Source organism: Schistocerca serialis, chromosome 9 (assembly GCF_023864345.2).
Source record: "Schistocerca serialis cubense isolate TAMUIC-IGC-003099 chromosome 9, iqSchSeri2.2, whole genome shotgun sequence".
NCBI lineage: Eukaryota > Metazoa > Arthropoda > Insecta > Orthoptera > Acrididae > Schistocerca > Schistocerca serialis.
In genome coordinates, this window is record NC_064646.1 from 308,179,105 (window position 1) to 308,204,624 (window position 25,520).

Below are 25,520 nucleotides of genomic sequence, written 5' to 3' on the forward strand. Positions count from 1 at the left end.
ACAAATAGGCACAGTCCTGTTTATTTCAGTTTCCATCTATTGCTTCCCTAAGTGTCTGTTAAACCTCATAATTGCAGTGTGGTTTCTGTACAAGTTGTAAAAACAGTTGCAACTCCTGTGTTTTATACCTGCTATCTAAAAATTTCAAAGAGTGTAGTTCAACCAACACTGTCAAATGCTTTTTTAAATCTACAAATGCTAAAAACGTACAATAAATTCATTCCACACAGTGTGCAAAATGTGAGGGAATGTTGTTTACTTAAGGGGCCTTGTTTTGACTTAGGCCTTTCAGCAATCTCTCAAATTCCTTTTCCAGTTTCATATTTCCCAAATTACCTTTATTTACTTTCTCTTCTCTTTACCCACTATTTGCTTCAGATTCATTTACCTCGTATAGCCCTTCTATGTACTCCTTCCAACTTTGCTCAATATTCGCTCATCATCTGAGCTCTTGCTATTCATACAGCTGCTTCTCTTTCCTCTGAAGGTCTCTTTAATTCTCCTATACGTGGCATCCATCTTTCCCCTGTTCATATATATTTCGACAGCTTTGCACTTCTCCTCTAGCCATTCCAGCTTAGCAATTTTACATTTCTGACAATCTCATTTTCTTGGCAACTGTATACCTTTTCACCTGCTCCATTTGCTATATTTTTATATTTTCTTCTTTTATCAATTAAATTCAATATCTCCTGTGTTATCCAGGGATTTCTACTAGGCCTTGGCTTTTTACCTATGTGATCCTCTACTGCCTTCATTATTTCATCTCTCAAAGTTACCCATTCATCTTCTACTGCTTTCCTTTCCCCACCTATACTCCCATCTGAAGCTCTCAACACCCTCTTTTTATTTTGGTTTACCTAGGTCCCATATACTTAATTTCCTACCTTTATGTAATTCTTTCGGTTTTTATTTGCAGTTAATTATGACTGGAGGCCACATCTGCCACTGGAAATGGCTTACATTGGAAAATCTTGTTTCCAAATCTCAATCTTACCATTACATAGTTAACCTGAAAGTGTCTAGTGTACCCAGGTAACTTCCATGTATACAATCTTCATTCTTGATTCTTAAACCAAGACTTAGTGATGATTAAATTACTCTCTATGCAAAATCATATCACATGGTTTCCTCTTTCTTTTCTTTCCAAATGTCCAAATTCTTCTACTATTTTCCCTTTTATTTCTTTTCCTACTACTGAATTTCAGTCGCCCATTACAATTAAATTTTTGTCGCCCTTAACTAGCTATATAATTTTCTTTACCTCATCATGCATTCTTTCATTGTCTTCTTCAAACTGTTTGAACTACTTGCATGGGGTATAAGGTGTGACAAAGCAAGCTGGGATAATTTTAATTCCCCTCTTGTTTTGGAATATGCCTCCTCAGAATTCATTTTTTCAATTTTAACTAATTACCATTAACATACGTGAATATTATCTGCATTTCCATAAAACAGAAAGGTTGGCACTCAGTTTCAAAGAATATAACACCAGATCTAATTTTGTGCTTAGTTTTAGGTTTGTAACTGATTTTCTAACTGATTTTGACTATTCCTATTGAGTATCTTTCATTACAGGGTGAAATCAGTAACTGCTTTGTAACTTAAATTCTATTGTTGATGTATAAACAAATATAAATTCTGTACTAATTATAAACATTTGGAAGATGAAATACTAGTAACCTTAAAGTATCTATTTAGCTCTATTTGAAAACATGTTAGCAAAACCAGCCCTGAATTAATTCCAAAGTAATTAACAGTTTTGTCAAAAGTATTGTTAGTGTAACAATATTTGTTAATTTCGTGATTTTAACAAATAATTTGGCCTATCTCTTGTAGTAGAAGAAACTGTTAAAATAACCAATTTTTCGATGTATTCAGTTAATTGAATGAAGAAAGTTCCAACTGCAATTTCTGTAAATTTAACTTTAAACAATGTGTAGTTTCAGTAACTATTATTGTGATGATATATAAGGGCCTGATTTTTGGTCACGAGACAGTCAGTCCATGGCCAAGTTTCAGACAAGAAACCTGTATTGGTTAGAACATCAACAATGCTTCAACTTAACTGTGGAATAAGTGTTAAACAATTAGGCCATGTGTAAAAACAATGACAATGTCTGCTCCATATGTACTTGTTTATTGTTCAAGAACCGTGGACTTTGTGGTTGGGTTTTACTGCTGATAGATGTCCAACAGGAAACTATTGTAGCAGTATGCAGAGGTTTGCCTGCAAACTATTAAACTATTATCGAAAGTTAAACAATAGTGCACTGGCCATATAAATGTGTATATGGGGGGTTGTGTAAAGTGAAAGAAAAAGACAGTGAAACACAACTGAGCATATGTTGGCTACATTATTTACCATAATCAGTGTCTAAATTACAAACCCCATTTTTCAGCCAGTGTAGCAATGCAGTACGTCGACACTGATGAAAATCAATGAAATAAATAAAACCAGGTGGAACCGCTGCAAAGGGGGAGGGAGATCTGAGAGAAGCTGAACAAATATCCTGTTTCTTGCCATATTGTTCCACAGCATTCTCAACAAGATAATATCAACCTACTGAGTTCCCTTTATAAATTTTCTAATGTACCTGCCCTATTAAGGGATCTAACAATCCACATCCTGGCTCATAAACTGCCAGTTTTACTTTTCCTTGTGATGACATCCTCCTGAGTAGTCCCCAACCAGTAATTCAAATGGGGGTCATTTTATCCCCACAATATCTTGTGCAGGAGGATGCCATCACACAGTAGAGCTATATACATTCGGAAAAATGACAGCTGAAGTTTCCCCCCTTGCTTTCAGCAGTTTGCAGTACCAACACAGCAAGGAAGTGTTGGCTGATGTTACAAGGCCAGATAAGCCACTCACCCAGACTGTTGTCCTCGCAGCTACTGAAGAGGCTGCTGCCTCACCTGTTTGTCTGGCCTTTGCATACATGACCCTCCGTTGTCGTTGCAGCTACGGCATGACTATCCGTATCGAGACACAAGCCACCTGAACTCAGCAAGGCTCATGGCTCATGGAGATACTTCATATCAACTAATTATAACTGAGGGTACTCAAATTACAACATACAAAACCATCGTTTTTGAAAAAACTATTGCTCTTCCTCTTCAACTTACTAGCTGCTGTTTTTATCCACTACCTCATACTAAGCATTTATGTAACTTTACTGATTTCAGAGAAAACTGTCAATTGACTGAACTGGCAATGTCAATACCTGTTAAGATCGGCATTATAGTTATGTGATATGTCCAAATATTATGATAAATTTTAGGTGTGACCAATACTCATTTACTTTATTTTTGAAATTTTGGGGATTTCCCACCTGATTTCCACTGGCAGCATTTTAGAAACTTCAGGATCAGAATATAAACCTCCATTCTGACACCCATACAGGGATGCAAAGACTCTATAGAAATAATTTTTACTTTTAGTATTCCAGTAGAAAATTTCATAGTTCATCCTAAACTCACTGCTAATGTTACTCACAAATACCATCTGAACATAAGTGTACTGACATGCTAGTGTAAGAATCAAACAGTTCCAGAAGAAGCTTCTGTAAGAATTCTGTTATAAATGTTATACAAGAATGAATTTTCACTCTGAAGTGGAGTGTGCACTGATTTGAAACTTCATGGCAGATTAAACTGTGTGCCAAACTGGGACTTGAACCTGGGACCTTTGCCTTTCGCAGGCAAGTGCTCTATCAACAACTATCCAAGCACAACTCATGACTTATTGACTGCCTGGAAGGGTAGTTTCCAGAATAAATTTTCACTCTGTAGCAGTGTGCAGTGATTTGAACTTCCCAGCAAATTAAAATTGAGTACCACACTGGGACTTGAACTTGGGGCCTTTGCCTATGGCTGGTAAGTACTTTAGCAACTGAGCTATCTGAGAATGATTCACAAGCTGTTCTCACAGCTCTACTTCCACCAATACTTCATATCCTATTTTCTGTGTGTCTGCAATATCCTTTCTTCCAGCAGTGCTTGTCCTGCAAAGTATTCGCGAGAATTTCCACAAAATTTGGAATGTACAGGATGGGCTATTGGTGAAAGTCGTGTTGTGAGATTGGGTCGTGAGTTGTGGTTGTGTAGCTCAGTTGGTGGAGCACTTGCCCAAGAAAGGTTAAGTCCCAGGTTCGAGTCCCCATCCAGAATACTGTTTTAATCTGCCAGGAAGTTTCAACTTCATACTATATTCTTCTGTAAAAGAAATATTCTTTGGCTGTAGCTGCATTTCTCTATATGATTATGCCATAGTACTGAGCGAAATTATGCAAAATATACTGAGAATCTCATATGCAGGTCAGCATAATGAGAGGGATTACTAAAAGCAAGCAGACATAACTGAGCTCTTGGGTTACATTATTCAAATGGTGGCACCATCTCAGTTAGTTATCCATCTTGATACTTAAGAATTTCATAAATAAAGTGTTTTTAATATATTAACATGGGTCGCTGTTTCTGGTATCTGCCATTTTTATTTGTCTTGAATTAATTGCTATCAGTTTTTGTAAGATTAGAGTTAAACTATTTACAATGAACCAGTTGCAGTCCTCTTCCACTGTTCTGCTGGCTGTATCTAGTATGGATTTATTTGGTCTATCTATCTGTATACTTACTACATCGGTAAGCATCACTGTCTCAACCATTTACACCTCAGCACACAACACACTATGTTAGCAGGTATTTGGCCATCAATCATACAATATTAATTAGTTTCCCATTGGTTCTCATAGTTTTTACACATGCAGAAAATAGTGTCTGGTCGTCTTCTTTTGAGATTCCTTTCTCTTTTTCAAATTTTCTGTTAGCAACAAATTTCTAATTTGTGTATATGTCAGCATTTCTTCAATAGATGATATATAGGCCTTCACCTTTCGTTTCAAAAGTAGTTAATTTATTTTTATGATTTATGTTTAAAATACTAAGAGATAGTAAGTTGGAAATTTAAAGTTGTAGAATATACAAGATTCATTTATATAATTGGAGTGTCATAAGAGGAGTGTCACAGGACACAATATCTTTAACTTAAGTCTGAAAGAATGAAAATAGATACATCTGAGGTAGTTTTTTGAGCCAGAATTACCTGTAAGTTCAATTTAAATCTTTGTGGTTGGCCCCAGTACAGTGGCAACAAAAAGCCTAGCATCTGAATACGATTTCGTAAAGTTTCAGAAGAGACTGTCCTACAGGAAATGTCCAGATAAGGACACAAAAGTTGCCAAAAATGAGTCCAATTGAAAGACTTGCACCTGGCCATTGAGCCACATGAAATCAACTGTCTACTTATACTGTTGACTGCACTCATACACTTCATTACTTTTTTTTAAAGTTACTTGTGACAACCGTTACCACAACTGATCCTATATCAACACGAATGTCAAATACTGCAAATATTTTACTTTCATTGTTGGGTGGTTATAATTTCTTGCAACTGACTTAAAATACATTAAAAAAATAATCTCTCACATAAAACTGAGATTTTCTTTTAAGTTAATTTTTCTAATACTTCTGCATATACCTTTGTTAGTAGGTGGAGGACCACAGCTACAGATTTTAGCTCAATTGTGATAGATACTCCTGCCCAAACAGACTTGACATGTACTAAAATTGACACCTTCAATTCTAATAATGCTGTCCTTTTGTTACGTATTGAAGTTTCTTTTTAATATTTTAGTGGTATCATCATGGGTGTCCATAGAAATTTATCCACGTGGTATATCTCTACAATTACTATTTTTTAGATAAATGAGTACTGTCTCATTGTGATAAGCCATGTAATGCTACAGCTGGCTAAAGGAGAGTTTAGCGGAATAACAGAAAATAACTTCCAGCAGTGTACCAGAATTCTGTATCAAATAAAAACTATGTGCTTGAGATTCAAGGGTGGGGGTGGTAAAGATCCCCTCTTGTCTCCCCCTTCCCCATCCTTGTAGATGTTTACGGTTGTCAGCTACAGTATATTACATTTCTTGCCTTTAATTTGTGCAAGCCCTACTGCTTTTCAGAAGCACTTTGTGAATGCTCCAGTAGAGTTTGCAAGAATAAGAAAGAGGTACTGCCAAACAAACTCTTGAGTTGGGCCATAAGGTAAAGTTTCAGATTCAAGTCACAGTTCAGCTTAGGTTTATGGGTCAAAAAATTACAGCAGATGAAAAGCCATTTATAAAACTTGTGAGAACAGAGGTTCCTTTTCCTTGATAAAATGTAAAAGGCAGAAAAAGTAAACATTTTAGTTACATTTCTACATAATGTTGAAAATGGTATTACAATGTCTGTAGTCAAATACTAAAAAAGATAGAGGGGCTGGCCAGTACTTAGCTCAGTACAGCTGATAGATACACAAAAAACAGAACCGAAAATTTACATTCCTAGCTTTCAGAACAAATGTTCCTTCATCAGGGAGGAGAGAGGGGAAACAAAGGGAAGAAGGGAAATTGGATTCAGTTACTCACAACCCAGGTTATGAAGCAACAAGGAAAGGAAAACAGGGAGGGTAGCAAGGATGGAGGCATGGTTGTCAGAGGGAAACCAAAGATATTCTACTGTAAGTACTGTGCCAGCTTCAAACCAAAGAGGATGCATACAGAAGTAAAGAAGTATATAATATGAAGATAAACACAACTATGTAGGATGAAAAGATGTGTGAATGGCTAAAGAGGAAAGGGAAAGAGGAGAAGACTGAAGAGTAAATGGGAGTGAGGTTGTTTAACGTAGGTTCAGTCCAGGGGGATGGCGGGATGAAAGGATGTGTTGGAGTTCCTTCTTATGATTACTATTTTAACTTTAATGATGAAGGAACATTTGTTCCGAAAGCTAGGAATGTAAATTTTCGGTTCTATTTTTTGTGTATCTATCAGCTATACTGAGCTGAGGTAAGTACTGGCCAGCCCCTCTATCTCTATGTTAGTATTTGTTTCACATCTTTATATGAGATTTTCCATTAATCATTTAGATCACCAAATGTCTGTAGTCACATCAAGTAAGCCACCAAGTAAGCTGTCAGGCCACACAGAACAACAAATAAGGAAATTTAATTACAAACTACAAAAATAAATATGCAAAACAAAAATTATTACATTGAAGTGCCAAAGAAACTGGTTTAGGCCTGTGTATTCAAGTACAGAGGTATGTGAACAGGCAGAATATGGTGCTGTGGTCGGCAGTGCCTATATAAGACAATAAGTGTCTGGTACAGTTGTTAGATCAGTTACTGCTGCTACAATTGCAGGTTATCAAGATTTAAGTGAATTTGAACGTGGTGTTATAGGCGACACATTTACAATGGGACACGTTATCTTCGAGGTAGCAATGAAGTTGAGATTTTCCCACACAACCATTTCAGAAGTGTGCTGTGAATACCAGGAATCTGATAAAACCCCCTCATACTCTTACAGCTACACAGTTAGGTATCTGTGTGGACATGTGTGTGAGAATTTACAGATGCAGGAGTCATGGTGTCAATTCCCTCCAGTACTACTTCAGACATTAGTCAAGTCCATGCCATGTCATGCTGTGGCACTTCTGCTTACTCACGGAGAGCCCTGCATGATATTAGGCAGGTGTACCAGTTTCTTTGGCTCTTCAGCTATATGTTCTAGGAAGAATATGGGTGACTTAATACTACTTAATGTTAATGAGTTCTCTATGAATATGCATGAAAAATATAAGCTATTCCTGACATAGTGGAATAAAATGTAAACATTTAATACAATGTACATTTTCCAATTGTATGTGTGAGGGTGTTAGAAAGACAGGTTTTCACAATTATGTCAGTTGCTCTCTCTCTCTCTCTCTCTCTCTCTCTCTCTCTCTCACACACACACACACACACACACACACACACAGAATGGAAGCAAGAAACAAAAATGAGAAAGGCAACCACTCACCTCAAACAGAAATTTGTGGTATATAGAGACATGTAATACCACAAACACCTTGCTACCTTTCAGGCTCTTTTTCTGTCTTAACTATAAATTCTCACACACATGTGCACACAGATACCAAACTGTGTGGCTGTGTGTAGTTATAGTAGAGAAATAGCAGCAGTTTGAAAGCTAGTAAAGTCTCAATGTTGCTATGTGTTTCTGTGTACCAAGGTCAATCAGCTAGATGAATGTAGTTGCTTTTTCTCAATTATGTTTTCTTTTTGCATAATTACAGTGTATTCTTGCAGATTTCTGTCCAAGGGAAATGTACATATGTAGGAAAATACTTATAATTCTAGTGTGAAATAGAAACAATGGAATGAGGAAAGCTAGCCACTCATAAGGGAAGCAGGGAGCAGTGAACAAGTTATAAAAATCAACTGAATATAGTTTATGATATCGCATAATTTGTAAGTTGAGTAACTATTTCCGTATTATATTTTGTCTGTCTGGCTATTGTATGGTGCAGTCACTATTAGTGTGTGATACATTTACTCAATCCTTTGAATGCACCTGTTTATATATAATTTGACATCATGAAACAAATTCATCAAAAGAGGTAATAAATGCTTACATGTTGCCATATTCATCTTTGTCTGTGAGTTTTGTTTCTGGATATGCAAAGATTATGGCCCATGCTCTGTCCTTCATTTGTTCTACCATGCGACCAGGCATCCTGATCCTGTTGATGGCTGGCTCACTGCATCCATCCATTGCATCAGGAATGTTCACACCTGGCAAAATAGGGCGTGGGACCTGAGGTGAGAGTGGAGGTGTAGGTGGGGGTGCCAGTGGCTGTGTCTGTTGCTGTGGCTGTAGCAGCATAGGTGGTGGTAGTGGTGGAGGCATTACTGTTTTTGGCCGTTGCTGCAACACCACAAGCTGTAATGTCTGGCCGACTGGTGAAATGGAGGCAGGTGCAATACCTGAAAATGTGAACATTTAAAACTGCTGAAACATGACACGTATAACATCTAAATTTAAATGCCGACCATTAAAATTGCAGCATTACAGTCTTGATTAAAATTACTAGACAGTTGATGTCTGTCACTGGTGCCACTCAATTATATGGGACACACAAGCATAGTGGATCACATCACAAATGCTGTTAATATGTAAAGCAGAGTATGTTGGAATACACTGCCATGAAGTATGTTGGAAATGCAAGATGCTCTGATGACAGCTGATTCTATGTAACCAATGAATGAAATGTGGCAGACAGCACATTCCGTACCCTGAATTTAAACTCATGCCCTAAGCTAACTACGGCCTCACGACATACAATATATCCCAGAAAATGGCAGTTAACAATCTGTTGTAGAACTAAAATCATGATAATTTTGTTACCAGTGATTGAAGTTAATCTGTATGAGAAAACTCAAGACAGAAAAAATTATGTTTCAGTACTACAAACAAACTGTAATTTCTCACTACCACTGGTTACCTGATGTTATCCTCACACTGGCTACATGAGCCAACTGATGAGCAGTCCTTGTTGACACTTGGTTGCAAATTACAGGCAACACAGGTAGATTCCAACAAAAAAAGAATGACAGGGAGAAAAATAAGAGCAAATAAAAAAGTCAATATGATGATGAAAATGATGAGTAGAAAACTATACACAAAAAAATAGAGAAATTAAAAAATGTCACTACCGAGATTCGAATCTACAACCTTCTACATGCCAGGCTTACATGCTAATCATTCAGCTCACATGCTAATGATTGAGCTACAGCAAAACACTGGGTTAAGAAGTTTTGCTTATGACTGTAGCATTCTGGTCACAACAATGAATTGCAGCATTCAAAAATTGAGCTTCACACATCATCATGCGAAGCTTATTTAATCTAAGCCAATCTCTGTGATTATTATAAGTGTATATGTGACACTGAATCACATTTTGTGTGGAAGTATACAGTACTGTTTGGTTAATGCTGTGTATGAAACGTGTGTGTTTCCTTAGCATCGTGTGTGTGTGTGTGTGTGTGTGTGTGTGTGTGTGTGTGTGTGTGTGTGTGTGTGTGTTTCAGGATCCAAACACTTCAAGAAATAATTCTGGACAAGGAATTGGAAGTGAACTGATCAATTGTTGTGGCAGCTCAGCAATGGTGAATGGTTTGGGCGTGACGCAGAGCGCTCCGATTGGGGGAAACCAGCTCCAATGCATTAAGTGTCAACTTTCAAGCAATTTTAATCAGACTACAGGAAAGTCAGCAAATAACAAAATTTCATCTATTGTGCATATGGATTACAGTAGAAAGAATACATTATTTAATTTGTAGACAGTACAAGCATATACAGAAAGTGAAATTAAGTACAAAGAACTGCCACCTAACACAGCTGGGCACCAAATCAATCTGAGCTTTGATGACAGATACAAGCTACATCACTTCATGCTGCTTCAACTCTGTGCCAGAGTTCATCATTGGTCATGGCTGGTGAGTTATGATGAGCCAGCCTCTAGGCAACCCCTGACTAGATGTTGTCATCAGGTGGGAGATTTGGGTGGCATGCAGGCCAGGGCAATAGTCAAACACCCTCTGCATTGCAGCAGATCAGGACAGTATGGGCAACATGTGGTCTTGGACTATCTTGTTAAAATATGTCATGGATACCTCAAAATGTAATGCCTGCTGTCCACATTACTGGCTATGTAAAACAAAGATGATTGCATTGTGTACTATATGCAGTGGTGGATACAGAAAAACCTCAAGGAGGGGCACTAAAGATATCTTGAGCTACCTTTACTTTTACCGTAATAAAAATTGCTGCAACTTTTATAGTTCGTATGTGTTAGCTGTCTATGTGCCACACAGAAACGCGTGTGCTACATAGGAAAGTACAGATACTCAGTAATTCAATTCAGTTGAGTCAACTGATGGATAAAACAAACAAATAGTGTGTGGGTTGATTAGCAGGAGTGGCGCGGGTGGCAATTTGGGCAGCCCAGCTATGGGCAGCGCATGCCCCATGCGCCCCCTGTAAGTATCCGCCACTGACCATACGACACAACGTACCATCACACAAGGTGCTGGGGCTGTATGATGTGATGAATACAATCAGACAAGGTCCATCTTGGAACCACCACACATGTATATGTCAACCATGATGCTGCATGCAGAACCAGGACACAGCTAAAAAGATGGCTCAGTGCCACTCCAACGCCCAGTGATGTTGTTTGGCACACCACTGTCTATTGCATTATCCACAAAAGCTGCAACAATGTTGGCCATGTTGAAAAATAAAAACACGTGCTGGTGGATGTTTTTAGAATGGTATTACTCCTAACTATTTTGTGAGCTTGCTGATAACTTGAATATGCATGTATGCAGTACACACAGGCCAATTTGACATTTGTTGCATTCTGTCTTCATGGTATAACAATTTTAATGCCCAGCTGTGTATGTATTTGTTATCAGTGCTTCACCAGATGTCACTGCACTATCCCCATCTTGATCAAACAAGTCAATTTCCTGACTCAAGTCATTTGATGTAGTTAGATACTGCACAGAAGAGCAAACAAAAAGTCCATCTTCTCGATTGGTAGTCATCACACAGGTGTCCTGAGACCATGCATGGTGTTGAGTATGACCCTACTGCACCCATTCATTCTGTATCATATTTACATACCATTTGTGAGATCCTGACCAACATGAGCAGCAGTATCATGAAATGACAAACCACGGTCTTAGTAAGCCACGCTATTGCTACTGTCAAATAAAAACACGTGCTGATGGATGTTTTTAAAATGGTATTACTCCTACCTATTTTGTGAGGTTGCTGATAACTTGAATATGCAAGTATGCAGTACACACAGGCCAATTTGACATTTGTTGCATTCTGTCTTCATGGGATAACAATTTTAATGCCCAGCTGTGTATGTATTTGTTATCAGTGCAATTCTTTGTACAAACAAAGACAGCAGTACATGGTGTTAGGTGATATCCTGATAGGAAATTTAGAATTATTTATGTTAGAAGTGTATCGGTGCTTAACATTTCCACTTTCTGTTATTATTGCCATGTTCAAGAAGACAGAGACGGGTTATTATACAGCAGCTGTCTCTTGATACTCTCATCTTTGGTACAGTAAAATGTATTCCAATTGTCAACATACCTATCTGCGTATGTAGAGTTGTGGGCTGTGCAACTACTTGAGCACTCATTGTCACCACTTTCTCTGTGTCGGTTCTAATCACACCTGACATTACAGATGAAGGGGAGCCAACTGAGAAATCACTGGAATAGTCACTGCAATCACTGCAACCACTATCAGGAGACGGTGGTAGTTGTTGTCCATCCATTGCCCCCTAAACAAACAACAACAAAAAACCTTTAGGTATACATCATTCAGTCTGTCTGCAACTTCATATAAAATTATTAACAAAGATATTTAACAATGAATATGCAGGTAAATGTTAAAATCTTTTATCTCTAATAATAAAACACAGCTCTTTTCTCATTTGTAGTAGTTAAAAGTAACATAAAATGTAACTTTCATGCTTGTGGATGTAATTCAGCCTATCATTCAATAGACCATTAATATATATTTACCTCTATTCTAATCCTGCCAGTATGGTGTCAATATTTCCTTTGTAGCTACATACCAATGTGATTCTAGTCTATCATATGTTATATTGGCATCCCCACTTCTCACATTACTTTCTTCTGCAAGGAAGTATTTCTCATTAGGATGCCAAAGTGGGATAACTTCTCCTTAACACAGCCTTTTTTTCAACTTACTGTTGTCAACAATGCACAATTCATGAAAGTTCGTATTATGTGCAACTACATTAAATTTTAGTTGTGCTAGTTACAGAAATAAACACCCATAGCAATTTACTACATACTTATTTTAATATATCCTTACCAGAAGCATATGGCTTCAGAAGAAATGAATGGGGAGCAGTAGTTGAGAAGGGAATGAGATAAGGTTTTAGCCTATCAATGTCCATGTGACATTGAGCAATCAGTAAAGAAATCCAAGAGAAATGTGGAAAGGGAATTAAAATCCACAACAAAGTAATAAAAACTTTGATTATGTCAATGATATAATTCTGCCGTGGATGACAAAGGATTTGGACAGTCAGTTAAATGTAAGGAATAGTGTCTTTAAAAAAAGTTTAAAGATGAAAATCAACAAAAAAGTGAAAAAATTAGTAATGGAAAGTAGTCAAATCAAATCAGCTAGTGCTCAGAGGATGAGGTCAGGAAATGAGGCACTAAAATTTGTGCTATTTGGGCAACAACATAAATGATGATGGCAAAAGTAGAAAGGATTTTAAATGCAAACAGGCAATAGCAACATAAGATTTTTTAAAAAAGAGAAATTTTTGTTAACACTTAATATAAAGTTAAGTGTTATGAAGTATTCTTCTGAAGGTATTTATTTGGAGTGTATCTTGTATGGAAGTGAAATGTGTGCAATAACATGCTCATAAAAGAATTTAAGCTTTTGAAATGTCATGCTATGAAAGAATTATAAAAACTAAATGGTTAGACTGAATTACTAATAATATAGTACTGAATTGAATTAGGGAGAAGAGAAATTTTACCACAACTTAACTAAAGTAAAAGATTCATTGATAGTGGAAGAGGGAGAGTAAACAATGCAGAGGGAGACCAAGCCTTGTTGAACACAGTAAATAGTTTCAAATGTAGGTAATTCAGCAGAGATGAAGAGGCTTGCACAGGTCAGACTAGTGTTGAGACTGCATCAAACAGCCTTTGGACTCAAGACCAATAACACAAACTGTAAACTGTGTTCCTCTACTTTTTTTAAAGAAATTTGTATAGGTCTTGCTGGTCAGTTAATCATATAACTTCCAAAACCAAGTTACAGAAACATTAACTGTAGGACATATGTTACAAATACAAAGGGAAATGAGAAAGTGGTCACCTTTTCAGTTTAATTTTTATTCAAATAGACATCTATGTTAGTGATGCATGTCAGGTTACATTTTTCCATACACAGAAATTATTGAAAGAAAGCCAAACCAAACAGAATAGTGAAACACAGAAATAGAAATTTTTGAAATGTCTTTTACTCCTTACAATGGCTTCTACTCCTTGCATTTATAACACAATCAAATTATATTTCTCAAAATTTTACAAATTAACCTTGCTCAATGACTTGGTAAAATATCTGCTACATTGTTTTCCAAATTTACTTTACAAATATCTATAATTCCATTCATGTAGCAGTCATTCATGAAATGGTGGAGTGTTTCAATGTACTTTGTATTTTTAGTAAAGTTACCATATCTAACAATACTGATTGGCCCTGAGTTCTCTTCATATACTTTCATGGGCTCATCAGATTTTGCATCAAAGCTATTCAAAATATCTAGAATTAATTTAACCTCAATGACTACTTCTGACAATGCTACAAACTCAGCAAAAGTAGAGGATTTCATAATCCTTTCTTGTTTCTTAGATTTCCAAATTGTGTAATTACGTAACATGACACGGACTTACAAACTACACTATCACTTGCCCAATCTGCATCTATAAAACAATCCAAGAAATCAATATTTTCAGTTCTTTCATAGATTAACTTCAAGGAAAGTATACTTAAAAGTATCACTATAACATTACTGAAACCTACTTCCATAGTTTACACTGCAATTTACATATAGCCATGTTCCTGAGCTAATGCACACGAGAGCACCTATCAAGTTTCTGGACATAATATCATGACTTGCACCTTGAGCTGGTTCTAGTTTCAAATTAACTTCTGTTGGTGTACTGTACAACTTTGAATATTCCATCTGATATTTCTTAACTAGACATTCAATAAGCTTTCCTGACTAAGAGTCATTACGCACTTTGCACAATTATATTCAATATTTATCCCCAGACATTTCTTTACTTCATTGAAGTCTTTCATTTGAGATCACTTGGATAACAACTTCTTGGTTTCTTGTAATTTCTCTTTACTTGTACAACAAAATAGCATACCATCAACAAACACAATTATACAGAACACATAATTTGCACTCATAAATACATGTATGTAGTAATCAAATTTACTTCTTTAAAAACCCGGAATTTTTAAAAAGTAAGTATTAGGAGTAAAGGAAACCACTCACCAAATAGCAGAAGTGTTATGGTGATGACAGACACACGCAAAGGAGAAAGGAAACTTGCTAGCTTTCAGAATCAATCCTTTCTCAAGCTAGTGTACACACACACACACACACACACACACACACAAGGGTCAAGAAGAGGGGTTGGGGTGGCTAGCTAGTGGCTCAGAGGGAGGCAGGCGAATTGCTGGTTAGGAGTATGGAAGGGAGGGTGACACTTATATGGGCTAGACATATGATGAATAGATGCTGAAGTCAGAGTTGACGTGGAAACATGAATTTAATACATGCTGTGCCCCTGCCCCACCAGGTGTGGTAGGTCAGTGATCAGCAGGTGGCCGATGTCTTGCCTAGCATGTTCTGACTCTCAGGGCCATCTGGTCTATGTTTTGTTTACTGTGTGGGTCGGATTTGCTCTGGACACTCTGCAGTGGACACTGGTTGCGATTTACCTATAGGTTTATCTCTCTACCATTCTGTGGTGAAACTTGTGCAGATAAGTACAAGTGTCTTCAGTTTATCAACAAAATATTTTCAACGACTCAGCACCTCTACTATATGGTGAGCAGCAACTATCCTATTCATAACACTGCTACATTCCGTATTGGATTTTCCATTGTTTTATTTTCAGGATAATCACACACAAATTATATTTTTACAGACATGTCTCAAAACAAGTGTGGATGTAAGAAGAAATTATTTCCTGTTGAAGGTAAATTTGTAATAAGTATAAATTAAAATGAGTAGTCTTAATATTTTTTGTCTTTAATTATCTTTGTTCACTGCAAGCTTCACATAAATATCTAATGTTCAGTATCATAATTTTATTATAGAATTTGCACCACATTTTCAATAAATTATTTTTTCCTTGGTGAAATATTCTGAGATTATCTGACAAGGAATATATACAATGTGTTCAGCATGTCTTGCTCTCCAACAGGGACAGAGGAAGAAAAAACAGTTGGGTGGAGGCTGTGGGGACAGTGGGTTAATGGAGATTGGGATGAGGAGGGTTGTGGGAGTGAAGGCTGTATTGCAAGGATAGCTCCCATCTGCATAGTTAAGAAAGGATGGTGGTGGAGGAAGGATCCAGATGTTGTATTTGGCCAGTTTGGCAGTGGCCATTCATTCTGGTGGACAGCTGGTTGGTTGTGATTCGGACATAAAAAGCTGTACTGTGATTGCGACAGATCTGCCATATGACTTGGCTGCTTTCACAGGTGGCCCTGCCTCTGATGGGGTAGGATAAACCTTTGACAGGAGTAAGAAGTGATGGGTGGGTGGACTGGGAATACCTTCTACCTACACCTTCCACAAGAGGCATGAAGCAAGAAGTCGAGAATGGGAGTGGCATAGGGATGAGCTAGGATGTTGTGTAGGTTGAGTAGGCAGGAGGGGTGGGAAACATCTTTGGTAGGATGAGTCTAATATCTGGGCATGACGATAAAAGAATCAAATCCCTGGCAAAGGATATAGTTCAACTGTTCCATCCCAGGCTGATATGGGTGATGAGGAGAGTGCTCCCATGCAGCTGATCCTTGTAGGTGATGGGAGGATTAGAGATTTGTGAAGATATGGCACAGGAAATGTATTTGCAGACAAGGTTTTGGGGGTAAAGTGTGTCTGTGATGTCCCTCGTGAGACCTTCAGCACAGTGAGCATGGGAGTCCTGAGCTTATCATCCTCCTTGCAGACAATGACTCCCCTGTTGTGATGAATTCGAGTAAGAACCTGACATAAGGATTCTGCCAACTGTCTGATTCCCCCATCTATAAGCTTTGCCATTGTGATCCCATACCTGTAGCCCAACGTAACCTCTAAATCCCAATTGAAATCCTTAGGCACATCCCATAACCTTTCCCCTTAGTTCACCTCCATCCTTATCCAATAACACCCCACACACCCACCTTCTCCATGCTCCACAAACCCCTACAATCCTGGAACTTGTTATTGCACTCCTATGCACTCCTACTGAAAGAATATCTGCTCTGGTCGACCAACACCTCCAACCAACTGCCCAAAACCTAGCCTTTCAAATCAAAGATACTAATCACTTACTTCACCAACTCTCCACCACCCCCGCTCATTTTCCTCCTGAATTCTTGGTCATCACTATTGATGCACCTACCTATACACCAACATCCCTCATGCCCATGGCCTTGCTACTATCGAACACTACCTTTCCCACCCTCCTACAGATTTCAAACCCACTATCTCATTCTGCATACACTGCATCGTCACAAATAAGTACATGTCCTTTAGGGGAAGGTGTAAACAGATCCATAGCATACCTATCAGGAGAAAGAAAACTGGCATTCTACGGATTGGAGCGTGGAATGTCAGATCCCTTAATTGGGCAGGTAGGTTAGAAAATCTAAAAACGGAAATGGATAGGTTAAAGTTAGATATAGTGGGAATTAGTGAAGTTCTGTGGCAGGAGGAACAAGACTTTCGGTCAGGCGAATACAGGGTTATAAATACAAAATCAAATAGGGGTAATGCAGGAGTAGGTTTAACAATGAATAAAAAAATAGGAGTGCGGGTAAGCTACTACAAACAGCATAGTGAAAGCATTATTGTAGCCAAGATACACACGAAGCCCATGACTACCACGGTAGTACAAGTTTATATGCCAACTAGCTCTGCAGATGATGAAGAAATTGAAGAAATGTATGATGAAATAAAAGAAATTATTCAGAAAGTGAAGGGAGACAAAAATTTAATAGTCATGGGTGACTGGAATTCGGTAGTAGGAAAAGGGAGAGAAGGGAACATAGTAGGTGAATATGGATTGGGGGGAAGAAATGAAAGAGGAAGCCGCCTGGTAGAATTTTGCACAGAGTATAACTTAATCATAGCTAACACTTGGTTCAAGAATCATAAAAGAAGGCTGTATACATGGAAGAATCCTGGAGATACTAGAAGGTATCAGATAGATTATATAATGGTAAGACAGAGATTTAGGAACCAGGTTTTAAATTGTAAGACATTTCCAGGGGCAGATGTGGACTCTGACCACAATCTATTGGTTATGAACTGTAGATTAAAACTGAAGAAACTGCAAAAAGGTGGGAATTTATGGACATGGGACCTGGATAAACTGACTAAACCAGAGGTTGTACAGAGTTTCAAGGAGAGCATAAGGGAACAATTGACAGGAATGGGGGAAAGAAATACAGTAGAAGAAGAATGGGTAGCTTTGAGGGATGAAGTAGTGAAGGCAGCAGAGGATCAAGTAGGTAAAAAGACGAGGGCTGCTAGAAATCCTTGGGTAACAGAAGAAATATTGAACTTAATTGATGAAAGGAGAAAATATAAAAATGCAGTAGATGAAGCAGGCAAAAAGGAATAAAAACGTCTCAAAAATGAGATCGATAGGAAGTGCAAAATGGCTAAGCAGCGATGGCTAGAGGACAAATGTAAGGATGTAGAGGCTTGTCTCACCAGGGTAAGATAGATACTGCATACAAGAAAATTAAAGAGACCTTTGGAGAAAAGAGAACCACTTGTATGAATATCAAGAGCTCAGATGGAAACCCAGTTCTGAGCAAAGAAGGGAAAGCAGAAAGGTGGAAGGAATATATAGAGGGTCTATACAAGGGCGACATACTTGAGGACAATATTATGGAAATGGAAGAGGAGGTAGATGAAGATGGAATGGGAGATACGATACTGCGTGAAGAGTTTGACAGAGCACTGAAAGACCTGAGTCGAAACAAGGCCCCAGGAGTAGACAACATTCCATTGGAACTACTGACAGCCTTGGGAGAGCCAGTCCTGACAAAACTCTACCATCTGGTGAGCAAGATATATGAGAGAGGCGAAATACTCTCAGACTTCAAGAAGAATATAATAATTCCAATCCCAAAGAAAGCAGGTGTTGACAGATGTAAAAATTACCGAACTATCAGTTTAATAAGTCACGGCTGCAAAATACTAACGCAAATTCTTTACAGACGTATGGAAAAACTAGTAGAAGCCAACCCCGGGGAAGATTAGTTTGGATTCCGTAGAAATATTGGAACACATGAGGCAATAATGACCTTACGACTTATCTTAGAAGAAAGATTAAGGAAAGGCAAACCTACATTTCTAGCATTTGTAGACTTAGAGAAAGCTTTTGACAATGTTGACTGGAATACTCTCTTTGAAATTCTAAAGGTGGCAGGGGTAAAATACAGGGAGCGAAAAGCTATTTACAATTTGTACAGAAACCAGATGGCAGTTATAAGAGTCGAGGGACATGAAAGGGAAGCAGTGGTTGGGAAGGGATTAAGACAGGGTTGTAGCCTCTCCCCGATGTTATTCAATCTGTATATTGAGCAAGCAGTAAAGGAAACAAAAGAAAAATTCGGAGTAGGTATTAAAATTCATGGAGAAGAAATAAAAACTTTGAGGTTCGCCGATGACATTGTAATTCTGTCAGAGACAGCAAAGGACTTGGAAGAGCAGTTGAATGGAATGGACAGTGTCTTGAAAGGAGGATATAAGATGAACATCAACAAAAGCAAAACAAGGATAATGGAATGTAGTCTAATTAAGTCGGGTGATGCTGAGGGAATTAGATTAGGAAATGAGGCACTTAAAGTAGTAAAGGAGTTTTGCTATTTGGGGAGCAAAATAACTGATGATGGTCGAAGTAGAGAGGATATCAAATGTAGACTGGCAATGGCAAGGAAAGCGTTTCTGAAGAAGAGAAATTTGTTAACATCGAGTATAGATTTAAGTGTCAGGAAGTTGTTTCTGAAAGTATTTGTATGGAGTGTAGCCATGTATGGAAGCGAAACATGGACGATAAATAGTTTGGACAAGAAGAGAATAGAAGCTTTCGAAATGTGGTGCTACAGAAGAATGTTGAAGATTAGATGAGTAGATCACATAACTAATGAGGAGGTATTGAATAGGATTGGGGAGAAGAGAAATTTGTGGCACAACTTGACTAGGAGAAGGGATCGGTTGGTAGGACATGTTCTGAGGCATCAAGGGATCACCAATTTAATATTGGAGGGCAGCGTGGGGGGTAAAAATCGTAGAGGGAAACCAAGAGATGAATACACTAAGCAGATTCAGAAGGATGTAGGTTGCAGTAGTTACTGGGAGATAAAGAAGCTTGCACAGGATAGAGTAGCATGGAGAGCTGCATCAAACCAGTCTCAGGACTGAAGACCACAACAACAAGAACAACAACAGCATACCTATCAGCAGCTATGTGGCACCCTCCTAATCTGACTTTTTTGTGGCCCATCTAGAGGAAGCCTCCATAGCCTCTCAAAACCCCAAACGCCTTGCCTAATTTTGGTTCACTGACAATATCTTCATAGCCACTCCACCCTATCATCATTCCTTCACAATCTCAACACCTTCTCTCCCATCTACTTCACATGATCCTCCTCTACCAAATGCACCACCTTTATGAATGTTGACCTACACCTCTCTGATGGCTCCAGTCACATCTATGTCCACATTTGAGCCATAAACAACGAACAGTAGCAGTCTTTTGAAAGCTGTCACCTCTTCCATACAAAAAAAAAAAAAAAAAAAAAAAAACATGCCTATACAGTCTGGCCACCCATGAATGGTGTACCTGCAATCATGAGAACTCCCTTGACCAGTATGGTGAAGGTCTTCTGAAGGCCTTCACAGACAGGCAGTACCCCCTCCCTCCCCAAACCTAGTCTGTAAACACCTCACATACCTGTAATTCTTGCCCCCCACCTCAAAGAAGCAGCTACAAACCAGAGACCCCTAATCACCCAATATCATCCTGGACTGGAACAACTATACCATACTCTTCACAAGGGCTTTGTTTATCTACCATCAGGTTCAGGAATGAGGGATGTCCTACTTGAGATCCTTATCACCCTTCTTGAGATGTTATTCCACTGCACACCCAACCTACACAATGTCCTGGTCCATCCCTATGCCACTCCCACTTCCTACCCCTTGCCACAGTGTCATATTCCTTTGCAAGACCCAGGTGCTCTATTCACCCCTTGTCAATTGTTACTCCTGTTCCCAGGCTTACTGTGTCCCAACTGTGAATGCAGCTTGTCATATACCAAATCTGCTGCAATCACTGCACAACTTTTTATGTTGGTATGACAACCAGCCAGCTGTCAACCAGAAAAAATGGCCATCACCAAATTGTGGCCACAAAAAAGTTGACCACCCAGTGGCACAACATGCAGTTGAGCAAAACATCATCAGTTTTAATGGATACTTCATGACCCAGATCATCTGAATCCTTCCTTTCACCACCAGCTCTTCTGAACTACACTGATACGAGTTACCTTAGCAACAAATCCTTTGTTCCAATTCCTGGTCTCAATCTCCATTTAACCTACTGACCCTGCATTCTCAACCAACAGTTTTTCCTTCCTCTATGTTATCATCCCCCCTCCCAGGGAACACCGCCTTATAGTAGGCACCTTCAGTGCTGGGCGGGAGGGTTTGCGTGCTTCGGTGAAGTCGAGAGCTATGCCGGTGGTAGCATAGCTATTGGCAGGGTCTCCCAAGCCGGACTGGTCTCGACAGAGGAGCCAGACAAAGTGTGTCCCACAACATAGGGCAGGGAGGGCTCTAGAGGCGTAGTGAAGCCAGCTTCCCTAGAGGAGTAAACCTCATACAAATCCTGGTCCTCCAGGTTGGGGGTTGAGCATGGGGCTAATAACCCCATACTGTAAAAAAAAGAATATTACGGAAATTCAACAAAAGCCTCGGAAACTGGATGAAAAGCATGTATCACGACCCCGGCAAAGGAAACGGATAAAGGATCTAACAGTAGCATCGTGGAATGTGAGGACAATGCTTCAGCCTGGAAAAATGAAAGAAATAGCCAATGAAATTTTAAAATTCAAATATGATATTGTAGGGCTACAGGAAATAAGATGGCAGGGGAATGGGCAGATAGATAAACCTGAGTACTCATTGGTATATAGTGGACCAGAAGAAAGAACAGGCCAACTTGGAACAGGGTTTATAATAACTAGGGAAGTTAGGAAAAGCCTTCTAGAATTTGAACCTATAAATGAAAGGATGTGCAGACTCAGACTAAAAGGTAAATTTAGGAATATATCAATAGTTAATGCACATGCACCAACAGAGGAAAAAGAGGATATAATTAAAGAACAGTTCTACAAAGACTTGGAAAAAGTATGCTGTGCAGTACCTAAATATGACCTGATGCTAGTAATAGGAGATTTTAATGGAAAAATAGGGAGGAATGAACATCCGTATGGAGTTTCTGGAAAATATTCACTACATGAAGAAAACAATGAGAATGGAGACTTACTATGCCAATTCGCAGCAAGGAATAATATGATTATTAAAAGTACCTGCTTTCCACATAAAAGGATCCATCTGGGTACTTGGAAGTCTGCAGCCAATGGAGTAGTCAATCAGATTGACCATATTTTAGTGATTGCACGCCACTCCACGTCAGTTACGGATGTACGGAGCTGCAGAGGACCAAACTGTGATTCAGACCACTTTTTGATAAAATCAGTCTTGAGAGACAAAACTGTCACTAACAAAGGGCAACAGAATGGGAAAGATGATGAAATGGAATACAGACAAACTGAACATCCCTGATGAAGTAAAAAAATACCAAGTAACACTATGCAGAAAGTTGAGCAATGAAGAGACCACAGTAGGAGTAGATGAAAGGTGGAACAGGTTTGAAAAAGCCATTAAGGATGCTGCAGAGGAAATAATAGGCATAAGAAGGAACAGAAGAACCCAGGAGTGGTTTGATGAAGATTGCAGGTCAGCAATAGAGGAAAAGAACAGGGCAAGAACAAAAGTGCTACAGAGAGAAACGAGAAATAATGTGGAACAATATAGAGAATTAAGGAGAAGAGCTAACAGACTGTGCAAGAGAAAGAAAAGAGAGTGGAATAAGAAGAAATTTCAAGAACTAGAAGAACTAAAGGAACAGAGTGAAATAAGAAAGTTCTATCATGCCATAGGCAAAATGAAGAATAGATTCCAACCAAAAACAACGGCCTGCTCCAGTAAAGATGGGAAAATGATAAGGGAGGAAGAACAGATAGTGGGAAGATGGGCAGAGTATTTCAAAGATACACTAAGCACCAGCCTAGAAGATGAAGAGACCTCTGCACAGGAGGGAAGAGTGGAGCTGGAAGTAGACAATGAAACCAATGAGGCAAGAAAGCCAACACTACAAGAGGTCTCCCAGGCTGTGCACAAGTCAAAAAACAATCGAGCCCCTGGGGAAGACAGCATAATTGCTGAATTAATAAAAACTGGTGGTGAGGCTGTAATAAAGGAACTGCACACACTAATATCAGATATATGGGAAACAGAAACCATGCCAGATAATTGGAAAATTGGAATAATAGTCCCCATTTATAAGAAAGGGGACAGAACAGCGTGTGAAAACTATAGAGGTGTAACACTCCTAAGTACAGCTTATAAGATCTTCACAAGTATATTAAACGAAAGGATACAGAAGTGTGCAGAAGGCATACTAGGGGAATATCAATGTGGCTTTCGACCAGGCAGAGGAACAACTGATCAAATATTTGTGATAAGGCAAATGATGGAAAAGTTCTATGAATATGATATAAATCTGCATTTCTTATTCATCGATTTCAAACAAGCCTTTGACAGCATAAATCGGCAAGAACTATACAGAGTACTGAAAGAAGTTGGAATATGTGCTAAATTAATAAGACTAATCAGAATGACAATGACAGAGACAAGAGCAAAAGTAAAGGTTCTTAGCAGAACAAGTGATAGCTTTGACTTTAATAAAGGTGTGAAGCAAAGGGATAGTCTCTCCACTGTCCTATTCAACATAGCCCTGCATAGTGCAGTAAATAAAATCAACAAAAGAGGCACCATATTTATGAAAACTAGCCAGATATGTGCATACGCTGTGACATTGCTATAGTAGGAAGAAATACCAATACACTCCTAGAAACATACCGGGCAATGGAAACAGAAGCCTTAAAAATTGGCCTCATAGTAAATGAAAACAAAACAAAATATATGGTAATGTCACAGTCTGAGGCCAGGAGAACCCCTAAAAACCTAAGCATCAATGGGAAATGCTTCAATGGAGTGTCCTCTTTTAATTACTTGGGAGCCCTAATAACAAATGATAACAGTATTGGAAAGGCTATAAGAGAAAGAATACAAGCAGGAAACAGAGCTTACTTTGCAAATATGCGGCTTTTCAAAAATAGCCTTGTTACAAGAAAAACTAAACTGCTAATATATAATTCCCTAGTCCGCCCAGTTATCACATACGGCTCAGAGGTATGGACGTTGACAGAACACGATAAAAATGCTCTAAGAAGCATTGAGCGGAAAATACTACGCAAAATCTATGGGCCAATAAGGGAGGAAGAAGGCTGGAGAATACGCTACAATGCCGAATTACAAGAGTTAATACAAGGCAGGGACATAGTAAAATTTGTGAAATCACAGCGAATACGATGGCTAGGACACTTGGAGAGGATGGCAGAGGATAGAATTCCAAAGAAAATGATGAAAGGTATGATCCATTCAGTTAGGCGAAAAGGGAGACCTAGAAGAAGATGGATCGATGAGGTAATAATGGATATCACCAATATGGGAGTCCGGGGTTGGAAAAGAGCAGCAAATAACCGAGACGCGTGGAGGAAGATTGTTGAAGAAGCCAAGGCTCACCAAGGGCTGTAGAGCTACTGAAGAAAAAAAGAAAAAAAAAAATGTTATCATCCCCTCGAAATACAAGTCTCCATGTTATCCTCCATCATGTGCCACTCCCCATCACCTCCAGCTCCCATGCACCATGTGTTTAGCCCTTGCACCTGCCACCCATCTGTCCCACATTCATAGGCAGCAAACCAGCTACCTCCCTCCAAGCCACCAGCTACCCAATCCCAATCCCTCTTCCTGCCTCCCCCTATTCTCATCCTTTATCCACCTCAACCGCCACAAATCCCATCCAAGTACCAAACTGCAATAACAGCATTATGTGTACAGCTGGCACTGTGTAGGAAATGGACGTGCCCCCCCCCCCCCCCCCCCCCCCCCCGTGCAGGTGCGGTACATGCCCGTGCATGTGCGTATGTGCACATGTGTGTGTGTGTGTGTGTGTGTGTGCATGGATTGATTCCAAAAGCTAATATGTATTCTTTCTTTCTGCTGACAACTGAATACTTCTTCTATTCAGTAAGTGGCCTTCTTTAGTCCCAAAATTTACATTTTGCCAGAACTTTCCTAGTGTATTTAGGCTTTCTGAAAACTCATTTAAACACATAGCACATGTGGGGACCTTTTCCTCAAGCTATACAAAATGTTATACAGCTTAAAAACTGAGCCGGCTTCATCCACGTATCCTGGAAGTTTCTTTACATAAATTTCTGAGGAAACTTTACCATTTTGAAATGCAGTCTGAAGTGTTATCCGACTTTCTTGTAAAAACCCACTTCACATCAAGAACACTTACATTATTTGATTAATTATTAGTTTCC

General features: G+C 38.8%; 1 protein-coding gene across 6 annotated transcripts in view; it reads right to left on the reverse strand.

Annotated features, from left to right (window-relative positions):
- The window catches only part of LOC126418892 (uncharacterized), a 277,815-nt gene that overhangs the window by 37,818 nt on the left and 214,477 nt on the right, over positions 1 to 25,520 (reverse strand). For all 6 annotated transcript variants that reach the window (XM_050085907.1, XM_050085900.1, XM_050085902.1 and 3 more), the window contains 2 exons: positions 12,066 to 12,258; positions 8,524 to 8,875 (listed from right to left, as the gene is read on the reverse strand). In XM_050085907.1, coding sequence (XP_049941864.1) covers positions 8,524 to 8,875; positions 12,066 to 12,258 — 545 coding nt within the window. The remainder of the gene's footprint in view (positions 1 to 8,523; positions 8,876 to 12,065; positions 12,259 to 25,520) is intronic.